Below are 16,883 nucleotides of genomic sequence, written 5' to 3' on the forward strand. Positions count from 1 at the left end.
TATCCCTATAACAGCTCTAAGGGGAAGGTCCTATTATTAACCCCCATTTTACAGATGAGGAAACTGAGACATAGGGAGGATGTGCAGTTTGTCCAAGGTCCTCAGTGAGGAAGTAATGGAGCAAGGATGCAAATATTGGCAATTTGGCTTCAGAGCCCAGGTCCCTAACCATGCATCATACTCTGTGCAGAGACTGCTGCTGGGAACCGTGAGAGGTACAGGAGAGATTGGAAGGTAGGAAGGGGAAGACACATGTGTGCAAAATACCAGTAAGAACAAAATAGAATATAAGACAGTAGTTGAGGATCCAAATATATAGGAACACAGAAAGAAGAGTATCTTCCAGTATTTGTTTAGGGGGTGAAGATCAGAGAAGAATATTTAAAGAAGTTGGTATATTTCAGCAGGACCTTAAAGGAAATTTTACAGGGGCACCTGGGTGTCTCAGTCAGTTGAGTGTCCGACTTCGGCTCAGGTATGATCTCACAGTTTTGTGAGTTCAAGTGCTGCGTTGGGCTCTACGCTGACACTTCAGAGCCTGGAGCCTGTGTCACATTCTGTGTGTATCTCTCGGCCTCTTCCCCACTTGTGCGGGCCCTCGCTCTCTCAAAAGTAAGCAAGTAAACGTCAAAAAAAAAATAGATATAGGGAGTTTTACGTTGGAGGATTTCATCTGGTAGGAAGGATGGTAAGGCTGGGGAAGGAAGGATGACATTCAGTGGGGAAGAATCATTGCAGGTGAGGCAGGCAGTCTGAGAACACCAGGTATGTGTCTCGAATGGCAGAGAGCAGTCTCCTCTGGTTCGAACACAGAGTGTTGGAAAGGTAGGTTGTGGAAAGCCCTGAACACCATGGTGAGGAACAGTATTCCACAGGCTTCTACAGGCTTTGTGGTGCAAAAGACGTCATCAGGAGAGCCATGCATAGGCTTGCCTTGATAGGCTAAAGAAGAGCACTGAGAACCAGCATGGATCTTGTTTTCTTCCTTAGGGCTTGGGCACCGATGATGACACCCTTATCAGAGTTATGGTTTCTCGAGCGGAGATTGATATGATGGACATCCGGGAAAACTTCAAGAGGCTTTATGGAAAGTCTCTGTATTCCTTCATCAAGGTAGGTCATGAGAGCCCAGCCTTGGCCCAGGGGAAAGCTCTGAGAAAAGAAATGGGGTTCTGACCTAGGTATTCAGACACTTCTTATCCGTTCCCTGGCAGATAGCACCACTTTTAAAGATCTTACTCTAATTCAGGTATTTCCAGTTTCTTTCCTTTCACAGATGTTTAAATCTCTGCCAGGTTAGAAGCTGGAAATGTTTGCCTTCTAAATATAGTAATTATGTTGACCCCGGACAGAGAAAGAGTATATTGTAATGAATACTTTTAAAAGTGTCACTTCCTTGCCTGCCTGCTTACAGTGGAAGATAAGCAACCAAGTCAGTCATCCAGAAACCCAGGGCCAGCTAAGATCTACAGTGGGAAAGCCTGTTAGTTACCCTGGATTTCTGCCTTTATTTACCTGGCAGCAGACTTCCCGGAGTCCTAACTGGGCATGAGAATGACAAGAAATGATTCACATCCAGGGGTGCCTGGGTGTCTCAGTCGGTTAAGCGTCTCACTTCAGCTCAGGTCATGATCTCAACAGTTCGAACCCCATATTGGGGGCTTCAGGCTGACCGTGGGGAGTCTGCTTGGGATTCTCTGTCTCCCTCTCTCTGTGCCCCTCCCCTGCTCGCGTGCTCTCTCTCTTTCAAAAGTAAATAAACATTTTTTTTAAAAAAGAAAAAATGACAAAAGTAAGAAAAATGTAAGTTATACTTATAAGGAACAACTAGAATACAGTGACATGTAAGCAGCTGTAAAAAAGAGGCCAGGGAAAAGAACATTATGCTATAAGGAAAAAGGGATTATGCTATAAGGAAAAAGAATTTAAGGAGAAAACACATTAAATAGGAAAAAAGTGATCACTTTATATTAATAAAGGCAACTATTCACAACAAAGATTAAGTCAAGAAACTTTTAAGTGCCAAATAAGTGTTGCATTCAAATCTATAAATAAGAAATTTGAAGCTCCAAAAGAAGACATTGATGGAAATATATGCCAGATAGAATTTAACACATCCTTATTCTTTGGCAGATTGATGAGACAAAGCATAAAGAAAGATATATTAAGAGTTAATTTAAGAGATATATATTAAACTTTGAATCCAATAGACAGAGATTCCCTCTTTTCTAGTGCCCATGAAGCACAAACAAAAATTGATCTAATAATTAGACCATAAAACATTATATGTAGAAATTATAGCACCTTTCTGGAAGGCTATTTTGCAACATGTACTAAAAGGCTTAAGAAAATGCACAATCATTGGGGCACCTGGGTGGCTCAGTCAGTTGAGCACCCAGCGGCTTTGGCTCAGGTCATGATCTTGTGGTTCCTGGGTTTGAGCTCCACATCGGGCTCTGTGCTGACATGACAGAGCCTGGAGCCTGCTTCGGATTCTGTGTCTCCCTCTCTCTGCCCCTTCCCCGTTTGCATTCTGTCTCCATCTCTCTCTCTCTCTCTCTCTCTCTCTCTCTCTCTCTCTGTCTCTCAAAAATAAACATTAAAAAAAATGTTCTTTAAGAAAAGGCACCATCATTAATCTGGTAATTCTCATTTTATGAAAATCTATCCTGAGTAAATCATCAAGAAAATGCACAAAAATTTAACTACAATTGCTTATTATAACAGTATTTATAATAGTGAAAAATTAGAAAAGATAGAAATATCTAACAGTGGGGGAGGGTAAGCAAATTATTTTACCTATATAAAACGGAATACTATTTAACCATTAAAGAATGATGTTGTAGAAGAACATTTAATAAATTAAAATAGGGAAATAATCTCTATTATGTAAAAAAGCAGAATACAGAATACTATACCCCCTCACATAGGAATCCATACATATAGAAAAAGGTCTGGAAGGATATTGCACACACCAAAATACTAAGAATATCTCTAGATGGTGGAATTAGGGTTTTTATGTTCTTTTATGTCTTTATTTCCTATATTGAACAGGTATTACTTTTGCAATAAAAAAAATAACAAGTGTTATTAAAAAAAAAAAAATTAAAAAATACCTCTCTGAGAAAAAGCCAGAGAAGACTGAAAAAGTTAACATGGTTGACTCCGAGCTGTGTATTCGTTTTGAAAACCCGCTTATCAGATTGTTCCTTTGCTTCCCTTGCCCCCAGGGTGACACATCTGGAGACTACAGGAAAGTACTGCTCATTCTCTGTGGAGGAGACGATTAAAATAAAATCCAGGAAGGATAGGAGGATTCCCAACACTTTGAATTTTTTTTTCACTTCATTTTTCCACACTGCTATTAGTATTATCGCAGAATGCTTATTTCCAATTAAAACGCCTACAGATGCTTCTTAGGGTATAGACTGTATTATTATTCATCTACAATTACTCATTATGATGCTTTAAAGCTGTACTTGCATTTCAAAGCTTATACAACTTAAAAGGAGATTTTAAATTAGAAATAAAAATGTACTCCATGGTTTTAACAGATTTCTTCCTTGTTTGTGTTTCACAGAAATTGGAATGTATTAAATTTATTTCATGGTTTTGGTGAAAAACTATTAAAGCAGAAGACTCAAAGACTGCTGTAAAATCACTTTGCTTCCCTAATTCTGTTTTCAAAGTGGCTAGTAATTTCTTTATTTGAAATTGTGAGCATGTAGTTCTTAAGAATATCAGTCCGATTAGCTGTTTTACATGGTCATACTCTGAAAACATCCACTAATCTCCTTTGTTTAGATTTTGTCTATACTGTTAGTTGATCTCTACAAAAGTTTGCATGGGAGACTTCCTTTCTCACATCTTATATTAAGATTACTTACTCTCTCCAGGTTGAAGTATACCAAAATCACCAACTCGTCTGAGCAAATTAAATTCTAAGTGTGGTTATACAGGTCATATATGTCTGGTTAGCAAACATAAATGCTGAACATTCCACAATATTATGGTTAATGTCTTAATCCAGCTGGAAGATGAATGGAAAAAAACTAAGTGTCCAACCAGGTATTATACTGGTGATGGTGTAATGTTCTGAATTTACTTTTATTTACAGGAATTTTTTTGTGCTAAAAGTAATTTTTTAAATATTTTTCAATTTTGTTGATTTGTAGTAATTTACATTTGCACTGTGCCTTTCAACTCTAAAATTATTCTGAAGTTGTACTTGATTTTATTCAAAGGTTCAGTTTATATACGACGTGGAAAAATAATTTTAATAAAACATGGTGTCTTTAAAATGTCTTTAAAATATTCTTTCTCTAATTGACTTTTCCACTTTGGAGATTTTTCACCCTGGCCCTGAAAGAAGATATCTTTAAAAAACTTGTGTTAGTCAGTTTCTGTTAGAAACTACAACCTAAAGAAGACATCCAGATGGCCAACGGGCACATGAAAAGATGCTCAACGTCACTCCTCATCAGGGAAATAGAAATCAAAACCACACTCAGATATCACCTCACGCCAGTCAGAGTGGCCAAAATGAACAAATCAGGAGACTATAGATGCTGGAGAGGATGTGGAGAAACGGGAACCCTCTTGCACTGTTGGTGGGAATGCAAATTGGTGCAGCCACTCTGGAAAACAGTGTGGAGGTTCCTCAAAAAATTAAAAATAGACCTACCCTATGACCCAGCAGTAGCACTGCTAGGAATTTACCCAAGGGATACAGGAGTACTGATGCATAGGGGCACTTGTACCCTAGTGTTTATAGCAGCACTCTCAACAATAGCCAAATTATGGAAAGAGCCTAAATGTCCATCAACTGATGAATGGATAAAGAAATTGTGGTTTATATACACAATGGAGTACTACATGGCAATGAGAAAGAATGAAATATGGCCCTTTGTAGCAACGTGGATGGAACTGGAGAGTGTGATGCTAAGTGAAATAAGCCATACAGAGAAAGACAGATACCATATGGTTTCACTCTTATGTGGATCCTGAGAAACTTAACAGAAACCCATGGGGGAGGGGAAGGAAAAAAAAAAAAAGAGGTTAGAGTGGGAGAGAGCCAAAGCATAAGATACTCTTAAAAACTGAGAACAAACTGAGGGTTGATGGGGGGTGGGAGGGAGGGGAGGGGAGGTGATGAGTATTGAGGAGGGCACCTCTTGGGATGAGCACTGGGTGTTGTATGGAAACCAGTTTGACAATAAATTTCATATATTGAAAAAAAAAAGAAACTACAACACTTGATTTCTGCTCAGTCATGATTTAATGGTTCATGTATTCAAGCCCTGCATGGGGCTCTGAGCTGAGTGTGGGGCCTGCTTGGAATTTTCTCCCTCCCTCTCTGCCCATCCCCCCCCCCCAAATAAACATTTTTTAAAAAGAAACTACAACATTAAGAAAAAATAACATATTTAATCTTATGTGCAGTCACTGCTATAAAACTAATGTTTACATATACCAAACACTACTTAATAATATAAAATAAGGTATTTAATTTATTCTCTGGAAATAAGTGATACTCTCTTATAAGTGGAACATTTGTATTAAATAAGACTACTTGCCTTCTGGGGTGCCTGGGTGGCTCAGTCAGTTAAGCATCTGACTTTAGCTCAGGTCATGATTTCATGGTTTGTGAGTTCGAGCCCCACATCAGGCTCTGTGCTGACAGCTCAGAGCCTGGAGTCTGCTTTGGATTCTGTGTCTTCCTCTCTCCCTGCCCCACCCCAGCTTGCACTCTCTGTCTCTCCCTCAAAGATAAACATTAAAAAATTTAAGAAAAAGAATAGCTGCCTTCTTTTTTCCTTCTATAATATCTATTGTATTTTGATAGATGAAATACAAAGATTTTTTTTTTCAATTTGTTTTTACTTGCCCATTATAAGTGCTTGAGCTAATGGTGAAGGCTATTTGTACAAATACTTAGTCATTCCAATTAATTACAGGAAATAGTACTGCTGCTTTGATATGTACCTAGAAGAGTATGGAATCTCCAACTTTATTTGGCTTTGGAAGCATTACAAAATTTTAGTAGTTTTAGCTTTAAATTATATATGATTTAACCAAATTTTTTAAAACAAATTGCATATGGTGACTGGATATTAATATTTGTTGACCGGAAGCAGGATAAAGCCACCTTGGAGGAATGTTTGTTTATTGTGAAGAACAAGCATGACTTTGGAATATAATTATGAGGCAACTTTGTTCTTCTGTCCCACTGTTTATTTACATTTATTCATGAGTCTACTTCTCCTGTCATTAGATGAAAATTCTGATAGTGCTGGGACTTTTCTGGTCACCCTTAGGTTTTAAAAAGTCCTACTGTGCAGTCCCTTATGGTCATTAATTAATATTTAGTAATTAATATGTCCAGTCAAAATTCCAAACTTGATTTATAATTGAGGCTTCTTCAGTTCTGGCCTATTGTTCAGCTCTGGACTATTGCCAGCAGGAGTAAGGAATATGGTGGGTTTCTCTTCTTTCTCCACTTTGGTTTCCTTCCCCACACCCATCCCTCCACCACAGCCCAAACTTAGCCAAAAGAGTAAAGGGGAGCAGGAAAGTTCTTACCCGACTGTTCTTGCTGTGGTGATAGAGGATCAGTACTGTGAAACAGCGGCAGATATTTAAAGCTGAATCTTAGGGACATTCTCCTGGGGTGCCTTTATCAATTCCTTTCTCAGCCCCTAGGAATCTGATAATACTTTCAGGTTCTTTGCTGAAGTCAGTTTGACCTTCCACCCAGGCCTCTGGGACAGAATCTAAGATGATCCCATGCTGGCTCTCTTATGGTGGCCCACACTTGCTCCATGGGAAACACGTGCGCACACATCCCTTGTGCTGACAAATTCTAGGCATGAAGACTGATCCCCTTGCTGCCACCATTGTCTGCTCCCCCCCCTCCTGCCCCCACCACCCCCCACCAAATTGCCTCAGCCAGCTTCTCTTGATTCAAATTTCTCAGGCATGAGTCAGACACCAGTCCACTCAGGCCCCCAAACTACATGTGGTGCTGATGAGAGTATAAATTGGTTTAATCATTCCAGAGAACTTGGAAATAGCTAATAGAGTTGGAAAGTTCCCAGGAAATCTACTTCTAGGAATCTATTTGGTGAATCTTTGTACATGGTGTTCATTGCTACTCTATAAGAACATTAAAGTAGAAACAACCTAACTCCCTCAAAAGATAAACAAATTGTGGATTAGTGACACAATGAGCAATGAAAATTAACTGGAGATTAACTGGATAAGTCTTAAAAGTAAAATTTTGAGAAAGAAGAAAGGTGCAGAATGATAGGTACAATATGATTCCATTTAATTACATGCCTAAATGTGCTAAAGAACATATAGTGCTTATGGGTATATGTTTAAGAACATGCATGGGAAAACGATAAACACTATTCTCAGGATAGTGGTCACCACAGTGGAGGGAGAGACAGAGATGGAGAGGGAACTTCTATCTATAGTGTCCTATTGAAGAGAATGAATCAAAGCTATTTTAATTTTAAATTATCATACGTGTGGTGGGACCATAGGTGTTTACCGTATTACTCTGAGTAATTCATTGTAAACACTTTATTTAAAAAGTAGCAGAATGGTGTCAGGGAGTGAAAGCTGGCTGTCCAAGGCAGACAGCTGTAAATTTTGCTTCGGCCTCCAGAAGGCACTGTAAGCCCTGCCAGTACTGGTACAGACCCTACTCAGACGTTTCACTGCAGCTAGAAGGGAAGCTGGGAAGTGCAGGGAACCTTTGCCATAACCAGTCTAGGGCGGCAGAAGGCCGATATTTATGAAACACAAAGGCCTAACGAAACTCCACATAGTAGGTCCTCCTCCCCGAGGAAGCCTTGCCAAATGCCCGCAAGGCGTGATCCCAGCTAGTGGTGAGCTCCGCTAAGGAAGAGCCCAAACAGCACCATCTTTTTTGCCCCTACTTAGCACAGAGCCTACTAGGTATCCGGAACTCAAGGAACTTTTGCAGAAACAATCAATGAGCTGGAACTCCCGGTCGGGCTAATACAAAGGGGTGTGTGAAGTAACACTAAAATCCAGATTGGCCCCAAATCTCATGGCAGCGCGAGACCCAAGCGGAGAGCAGGCCGCTAGCCGCCTACGCGCCGACAAGCTTCCCGGCTCCAACCCCCTTTACCTTTCAGTGCAGGCCCCACCCACCACACACACTCGCCTTCCCCCGCCCCTTCCGGAGGCTCGCCGCGCGCACGCGCCTTCCGGTCCGCGCTTTGTTGCGATAGCGAGGGGGCGAGGTTCTGCGGTCCCGGCGCGCCGCGCGGCTGGACGCGGCGGGCGGGGCGGAGGATGGAGGCGGTAGCGTCCGCTGCGACGGTTGGGGCTGCGCGTGAGAAGGTGGCGGTGTAGGCACCTGGGCTGGGTGGAGGCGGGCGGCGGCCGGGCCATGGCGGGAGACCGCCTCCGCTGGGCTCCCTGAGGTGCGCTCCCTGAAGTCCTGGGGAGCCGTGGTCCATGGGCTCCCTGAGCAGCCGAGTGCTACGCCACCCGGGGCGAGCCCGAGCCCAGCAGGAGCCGGGTTCTGGGGCGGGGGGCTCGACCCGCAGGCCGGAGTCTGGCGGCGACGCTGCGGGCCACGGCTTCTGTTACTGCCCAGGCAGCCGCAAGCGCAAGAGGAGCAGTGGGGCCTTCTGCTACTGTCACCCCGACTCCGAGACAGACGAGGATGAGGAGGAAGGGGACGAGCAGCAGCGACTCTTCAACACCCCGCGCAGGTACGTGGAGGGACGCGCCCGCACCTGTTGGGCAGCTCCAGGGCCCCGCCTGGGGACAAGCCCGGCGCCGGGTGCGCTTGGGGGTGCGGCGCTCCCCAGCGGGTGAGGAGCGGACGTGCCCTTGACCGGGAAACGTGGGAGCCAGCCTGCTGCAGGGCGGATGGGGAGCGCCTTGGGAGGCGCCTGGTGTTCTAGATTATAAACCACAGACGCTGCCCGAGTGGTGTTACAGCCCCAAGATGAGACTGGCAAACGCCAAGCCAGAGCTCCCGCCTCATTAAACCTTAGGCTCCAAAGGCTGGCTGGCCTTCCGTAATACACCTTTGTCCTCCTCTCTGAGTGGGTGGCAGGAGAAGTTGTTTTGCATCCGGTTACCTTAAGGGGCACGTCCATCAGTGTAAAGGGAAGTTATTACACACACGAGAGTTCTCTTTAACTGTAAAGGTGAAATTTATCAGTAGTGTGCATTTGTTCCTTATTGGGAACAAAGTTAGAGCCTCTAGTACTTGAACGTTGACCGTGGATATGTGTAAGTCAGTGCTGCAGCTTGCTTAACCTTTTTTCAAAGAGTTGAAACACAGGATGTTTACTTGTGAATTAGAAAATTAGAACGTAGTTTATGCATAGAATACGTTTCCACATAAAGCAATCTGACTGCCTTTTTTTTTTAACATCAGTGGGATAAATGCAGTATTTTAAATGAAACTTCAAAAAAAAAAGATTGAAAAACTTTGCTACACAAATGTAACATATTTATTGTGAAATAAAAGTATCATGGATAGCCTCTGTTAATAGTTTGTTATCTAAAAATCTTTCATAGAGTTTTATGTATGAATGCTTGTTGTTTATTTACAGAAATGAACACCACCCACCCCCACCCCTGTCAAATTCTTCAGTTACCTTTTTGGAGAGTCAGTATAGTATAAAGAGCTCAGATTCTGAGCTTAATAGCCTTTTTTCCTCTTAAGTAAAATGGAGAAATTAATACTTGCCTTTTTTTAAGTTTGTTTATTTTTTGTTTATTTGTTACATATTTACAGAGCGTGAGCAAGAGGGGGATGGGGGGCAGAGAGAGGGGGAGAGAGAATCCCAAGCAGGCTCAGTGCTGTCAGCACAGAGTCTGAGGTGGAGCTTGAACTCACAAACCATGAGATCATGACCTGAGCCCAAACCAAGAGTCAGATGCTTAACCAGCTGAGCCACCCAGGCACCCCAATACTTGCCTTTTAGGGTCCATATAATGCACAGTGCCTGGTATTGAAGTGCTCTGTAAATATTATGTCTCCTTGGTAAATTGACCTCCTTTAACATTACAAAATGTCTCTCTTTATCCCTGGTAATATTTCCACTACTACTGGGTGTTTAAAATGTATATCTTTTCCATTGTTTTCTTTTTTACCTGTATCTTTATATCTAAAATAGGTATCTTGTAGAAAGCATATAGTTGGGTCTAGCATCTTTTTTAATCCATTAGGATAATCTCTGTCTTTTAGTATTTAGACCACTTATATTTAATGTCGTTGAAATATATATGTCAGGATCCATTCAAAAGAGAAATCATGCAGCAATTTGAAAAAGGAAAATGTAATATAACCATTAACAAGGAAAGGGGAATTAATTACTGAAGGTAAACTACTAAGGTAAAGAGATTTCTAAAAATGTATAGGAATAGAAGATAGAGGGAGCAATTCAGCACTTCTCAGACTGAGAACATCCAAGGAAGGAACAAATTTTGAATAGAGCCATCTTTCCCAGAGTGAGATTCAGATATTGGAGGAGGTAAGGCTGTAGCCCACTAGATGGTAGAGAAGCTGAGATGTGGTAGGCTAAGGCTGGTAAGCAGGCAGCTGCCCACTGGGATGCCAACAAATTTGCTTAGAGTCTGTCTGGCCCACAAAGCTGAAAATATTTACTGTCCAGACCTTTACATAAAAGGTTTGCCAACCCCTGAACTACATGAGTGGACTAGAATGGAAAGTCTTTAAAGCAAACCTTTATTAGAAAATACATGCAGAATTTAGGGGTGCTTAGATCGTTGAGCATCCAACTCTTCATTTCAGCTCAGGTCATGATCTCACGGTTTGAGGGTTCGAGCTTTGAGTTGGGCTCTGAGCTGACAATGTGGAACCTGCTTGAGATTCTCTCTCCCTCTCTCTCTCTCTGGCCCTTGTGTCAACATGGTCACATGGTGTCTCTCCCTCTCTCTCTCCCAAAATAAATAAATTTTTGAAAATTAATTAATTAAAAAGAAAAGAAAATACATCCAGAATTTAGTATGTTTTATATCAGTGGAAGAGGCCTGGCTATTCAGCCCAGTGTGCTTGAAGTGTGTAAAAAGATACTAAGACCTGGAAATTTGTGTGTTGATGCTAATTATGCTCCCTGAGGTTGTTCTGAGCACTCTCCCACCTCAACCAGCTACTCCATGAAAAGTTTTGGCTACCAAGCCCACCTTCCATTTCATTCATACCTTTTGACAATTGCATATTTTACTTTTACATTAACATGACTGTTGAAACTCACCTGTTCTGCAACCAGATCTTGGTTGTTTGCTGTGCCTTGATTGTAAAATTTGAAACCTAGTAAACAGTATTTGTTATTATAACCATGTAAATATTGTTCACTACAAAGTCAAGTAGTGTGCTAGGATTATAAACCATACTTCCTGGATCCAGTGTCACAACGCTTTGTTTTTCCATGGGAGAAATTTTCTAACCTTGTAGTTAAATGGAATCTTTTTTCTACATTCCATCAAGTTTTCAAAGTCAGACCCTGTTTTCATTTGTATCTTTTTATGATAGTTGGTTTGTTGTTGTTTTTGTATTGCTTTTTAATTTTCCTAGAATTTCTAACTGCCCCCCACCACCATTGACAAAAGAATAATACCCCTTCGTTATATATTCACATTTTCCTATCTTTCTAAACACGCTTGCATGGTGTCCCCCTCTAAACCCAAGACCCCCCTCTTGGGTCCCTTCATCCTCCTGTTCCATTCTGGAACCATTGCTTTCTGGGTCTGTGCTTATCCTGGGGCTTACTTTCATCCCATCTCTAGGATTGGATCTACTGTTTTCTGTAGCTTGTATCTTTTTCTTTCTCACCCATTTTGGAGAACTGTATCCTCATGTATTTTACTCAGAAGGGATGCAAAAGGAGGTAATTTGTGCTTATCTGAATGTAAATTTAGTCTCTAACTTTATTCATCCTTTGAGTATGGAAATCTAATCTAAAATAACTTCATATCCTTTATGATATTACTTCGTTGTTTTCTAGCCTACAGTGTTGATGAGAAGTATGATGCTGGTCTAACTCTCTTTTTAGGTGACCTTTTTTTTTCCTCTGGAAATTTTGGAATTTTTTCATCGGTGTTTTGGAATTTAACTAGAATGTGCTTAAGTATGGGTTTTTTAATGGCCTCAGTACTTGGTTGATTCTTACAATCTGGAGACTAGTTTGGAAAAATTTCCTTCCATTATTTTCTCCATAATTTCCTTTTTCCTGTTATCTTTGTTTTCTCTTTCTTGGACTCCTCTTAAACCAGATTTTGGATTTCTTGGATTGTACCTCTTTCTCTTTTCTTTTTGTCCTTTCTAGGTCTTTTTTGCTTTATGTTCTAGGAAATTTCCTTAACTTTCTCAGTATCCTCTCTTTTGGCTTATTAATTTTAGCAACCATGTTTTTAATCTCAAAGAGCTCTTTTCTTTGTTTCCTTTATCATAGTATCCTGTTGTTTTATAATTGTAATAATCTCAGATATCTATATCTACATGTGCTAATTTTATTTTTTTTTCAACTTTTTTTTTTTTTATTTTTGGGACAGCGAGAGACAGAGCATGAACGGGGGAGGGGCAGAGAGAGAGGGAGACACAGAATCGGAAACAGGCTCCAGGCTCCGAGCCATCAGCCCAGAGCCTGACGCGGGGCTCGAACTCACAGACCGCGAGATCGCGACCTGGCTGAAGTCGGACGCCCAAACGACTGCGCCACCCAGGCGCCCCTAGATGTGCTAATTTTAGAGTGTTTTAAGTTCTCTTTTCCCTGAATTAATGTATTTCCTCTGGGGCCGGTTTGTCTTTTTAATGGTCTTGAATACTCCAGATTCTCCTAATGTTGGGTGATCCTTGGTTGGGTGATCCTTGGTATTTAGAATGAGTAACATGTGCGTGCGTGTGTTTTAATTGAGTAAATTAAACTAAGCCTTCCCTTTAAGTAGAAAGACTGATTACTAAATTGGATATGGGTGGGGCATGCTTCATCTTAGAGCAGAAATTCCCAAATTTTTTTTGTTCACAGCACCCTTAGAGTCTCAGTAGTTTTTTAAATGGTACCTCTGGTCCTAAAGAAATATCTCATAGTTAGTATGACTATGATAGTAGTAGGTAACATGGTATCTCAAAGATCTTGCTGTGTTTCCTTCAAATATAAAATATTCCACACACTTCCCTGAGTTTGGTGCGGTGCTCTAGGTGCTTTAACACATAGTTTGGGGACCATGATTCAGGGTGAATGGGTTAAGAGCTAACAGGCTACAGATTCCCCAAATGTCAGAATAAGGATTGCTTTGTGTGGGGTGCCACCACCTATACTAAAGTCTCAGCTTCTCCTGATAGATTTGTCCTCTCTCTCCTTTCTAGAAGAGCATTGGAATCTTTATGCCTGAGTTGTCTGTGCTCTGGTTATCTGTACTCTGTGTTCATACATTGTGGAGGAGGCCATTAAAGGAACACATTTCCCCACTTTGTGCCTTACTTCTGCCTTTTATTACCCCTGAGATCTCTCCTAACCCACACACACTTCTGAAGGGCAGATGGCCTTCAGCCTTCATCCTAGACCTTCAGAATATATTCTGGTCTCTTATCAGATGATAAACCCACCCTTCCTTTTTGCTATTGTGGGCTTATTCCTTTCTGTACTTTTAATCTTTTAATGCAATCTGGGGATGGTGCTATCAAGAACTAGAAACTATATTGTCTCATTTGTTTCTCATAGTAACCCAATAAAGTGCTTACTATTAATATTCTCTTTGCATCTGGAGTAACTGAGCTGTGGTAGAGCTGGGACTCAAACCCAAGCCTCTACTACCAAAGCATGTGCTGTTTTTACTGTCTGTTGGGAAGACATGTCAAACACATTGGTTCAAGACATCATCTGAAACAGTTACTTCATTTTTAAAAAGACTAAAAATTTTGGGGTGCCTGGGTGGCTCAACTGGTTAAGTGTCCAACTTCCGCTCAGGTCATGGTCTCGCAATTCAAGCCCCACATCGGGCTCTGTGCTGATAGCTCAGAGCCTGGAGCCTGCTTTGGATTCTGTCTCTCTCTCTCTCTGTGCCCCTTCCCTGCTCGTGCTCTGTCTCTCTTTCTCTCTCTCTTTCTCTCAAAACTAAACATTAAAAATATTTTTAATTAAAAAAAAAAAGACTAAGAATTTTTAACTACTAAGAAAGCTTGTCAGGATTGGCCAGGAACACAAAAAGGTATTTATCGGCCTCTGCCTAGGGCTTTTCTTATTCATTGGACCATCTTGAACAATGATTATCAAATTAAAATTATATATATGTATATATATATGTGTGTGTGTGTATTATATATATAATATATATATCATATATATTATATATATAAAATATATATATATATCATATATATTATATATATAAAATATATATATAATACACACACATATATATATACACACACATATATATATAGTTATCTTTTAAATGAAATTTTATGCAGAAATCCTCAAAATGTGATGCTGCCCTAGTTGAAGTTAGTGAGGATGTTCAGAGTTCACTCCTCAGCTATCCCTGGTGGCTCCTAAGACGTTTCTCCATTGAGCAAAGTTTTGAAAACCTTTGATCTAAGGCTGCAAACCATTTGACCAATGAGGGTGAAAATGCTTTTAACGAGTTTAGGAATAGATTGATACCAAAATAAGATTAGATATAAATTATTCTCAAAATTACTTGGATAGGTAAAATTTTTATTCTTGTTCTGCACTTTGTAGTTGCATAGAAGTAGCATTGAAGTTGTACTGAGATCCTCCATAGAACTCTTTTCTAAATGAGGAAATAAGCAAAAATCACATGCTGACCTACAGGTAATTCACTTAGTTCAACAAACACATATTGTAAGAGTGTACAGTGAAAGGTCACCTGTACATGCTATCCCATCTAGCTGGCCACTATTAACCCTCTTGGCAATAGAGTACCCTAGAGATTACTACTATTATTAGTTTCTTATGTACTAATGCAAATTTGAATATATAATATCCCTCTTTCCTTTTACACAATGAATAACTTGGCTCTATTTAATAGAAATTGAACAAAAGGAATATTTTGAGTTTTATGCAAAATCAGTAAAACACTCAGTTTTACACATATGTAACATTTGCATTTCTTTTAACAGGAAAAAATTAAAGAGTACATCCAAATATATTTATCAAACCTTATTTTTGAATGGAGAAAATAGTGACATTAAGATATGTGCTCTAGGAGAAGAGTGGAACTTACACAAAATATATTTATGTCAAGTAAGTATTTTATTTTTCTATTTGAGTAAGCAAGGTAGTCACTTAAAAATAGCTCAAACTCTTTCAAGTCCTGTTCTTTCTTATTGCATTTCACAGTAATTGTTTTGTGTGGATAGTGGTTGTCTAAATCCTATCATCTCACACAGAGTCTTGTTTTATCAAAATATGGCACACTCTGTTAGTGAAAACTTAGTTTAGTCTAGAAAACAGATTTTGAATTTTCATTGTCATACCAGCCTAGCAAATACCTTTTTGTCATTACTTCAATAAGGTTCTTATTTTAGTGCCCTCTGCTGACAAGAGGGGAAGGGGGGGGGGGGGGGGAATGCCTAAAATTAAGATTGTTGAATTTGTTTATTTTGTATATAGTTATTTAAATTGAATAAATTTAGCTGAAATGTTCCTTTGTAGTTATGGTTGAATGGAAAATGCAGTTAACTTAAAGACAAGACCCAACAAATATAGACCAACTTATTTAGCTGATATACCTATTTGGTTTGTGTGCTGAAAATATTACTATCTGCCATCCTATTTTAAAGATTCAAAACTCTCAAAAGGAAAAAAAAAATGTTGCTCTAATGGCTCAAATATTTTACTCATTCTTTCATCAAATCTATCTATTCTTTCTTCAAATCATTGTTCTAGGCATTGGGAATAGAACAGGGAACAATTCAGTTTTTATCCTATGGAGTTTATATTTTCTGTCTTCTTCACTATTTGGCAATAATTACTGGTAAGACAGTATAGTATAAGATTTTCCAGTAGAAGTATTTTAAGGGAACTTTTTCTATAACATTTTAATCATAATCTATAATCATTTTAATCATTTGATCATAATCATTATCGTAATAGTCAAGTTTAATTTGGCCAGAGGTATATAGCCCAGGGAATATATCAGAATATTGCTCTCAACTTGAGAATAGGGTCCTATCTGTTTTTAATCTCAGAGAGCACTTTTGTGAATTTAAGGATGAGAATGCCTCTGTGTAGGCTTTCACTCTCAAGAGAAACTGTACTGATTATAGGACAAACTACATGCTATAGTCTAATAAGCCCCCTGAGGACAGAAACAGTGTCTGTTTTGTTAACTGCTATATTCACAGTGCCTTATACATACTAAGTATTCAGTAAAATTGTTAATATTTGATCTATTCCAAAGTAATTCTAGTTATGAGAGGTGCTATCTAGAAGGTAACTGAAGACTTCATCCATTCTGGTACCTTTCCAAGAATCAGGTTCATTCTGGAATTTTCTGATTAGATAAAACTAGACTTTAGATTTATCCTGATATCTGGGGATCATCCCATTAATGCTAACTTCGGACTGGCTTGGACCCTTTACAGCCCGTAATACAGTAAGGATTAAACAGTATGAAGGTTCTTAGCCTTCTGTCTTCCCCAGTACATGATTGTGTATTCACCTTGTGTGTTGTCATATGTTCATGAGAGACTTAAATATATATTTTCTAAGCTTGAATTTAGAATGCCATTGAGAAGGAAAACATACCTGTAATAGACTCAGAAATTGTTTTAACTAAGTAGAAAGCTAATTGGAGGCTCAAGTAGTAATATAGGAATTCAGATAGTAATACGAGAA

The 16,883-nt window shown here is 39.7% G+C and overlaps 2 protein-coding genes across 4 annotated transcripts in view; both read left to right on the forward strand.

Annotated features, from left to right (window-relative positions):
- The window catches only part of ANXA4 (annexin A4), a 160,141-nt gene extending 155,836 nt beyond the window's left edge, over window positions 1-4,305 (forward strand). For all 3 annotated transcript variants that reach the window (XM_019440871.2, XM_019440877.2, XM_019440860.2), the window contains 2 exons: window positions 991-1,113; window positions 3,231-4,305. In XM_019440871.2, the coding sequence (XP_019296416.1) occupies window positions 991-1,113; window positions 3,231-3,290 (183 nt within the window). In that variant the 3' untranslated portion in view covers window positions 3,291-4,305. The remainder of the gene's footprint in view (window positions 1-990; window positions 1,114-3,230) is intronic.
- A 3,941-nt stretch (window positions 4,306-8,246) lies between these two features.
- Window positions 8,247-16,883, forward strand: part of GMCL1 (germ cell-less 1, spermatogenesis associated) — a 37,495-nt gene continuing 28,858 nt past the window's right edge. The window contains exons 1-2 of the mRNA XM_019440889.2: window positions 8,247-8,753; window positions 15,164-15,287. Coding sequence (XP_019296434.1) covers window positions 8,494-8,753; window positions 15,164-15,287 — 384 coding nt within the window. The 5' untranslated portion in view covers window positions 8,247-8,493. The remainder of the gene's footprint in view (window positions 8,754-15,163; window positions 15,288-16,883) is intronic.

This window comes from Panthera pardus, unplaced genomic scaffold (assembly GCF_024362965.1).
Source record: "Panthera pardus isolate Hobbes unplaced genomic scaffold, ASM2436296v1 HiC_scaffold_25, whole genome shotgun sequence".
NCBI lineage: Eukaryota > Metazoa > Chordata > Mammalia > Carnivora > Felidae > Panthera > Panthera pardus.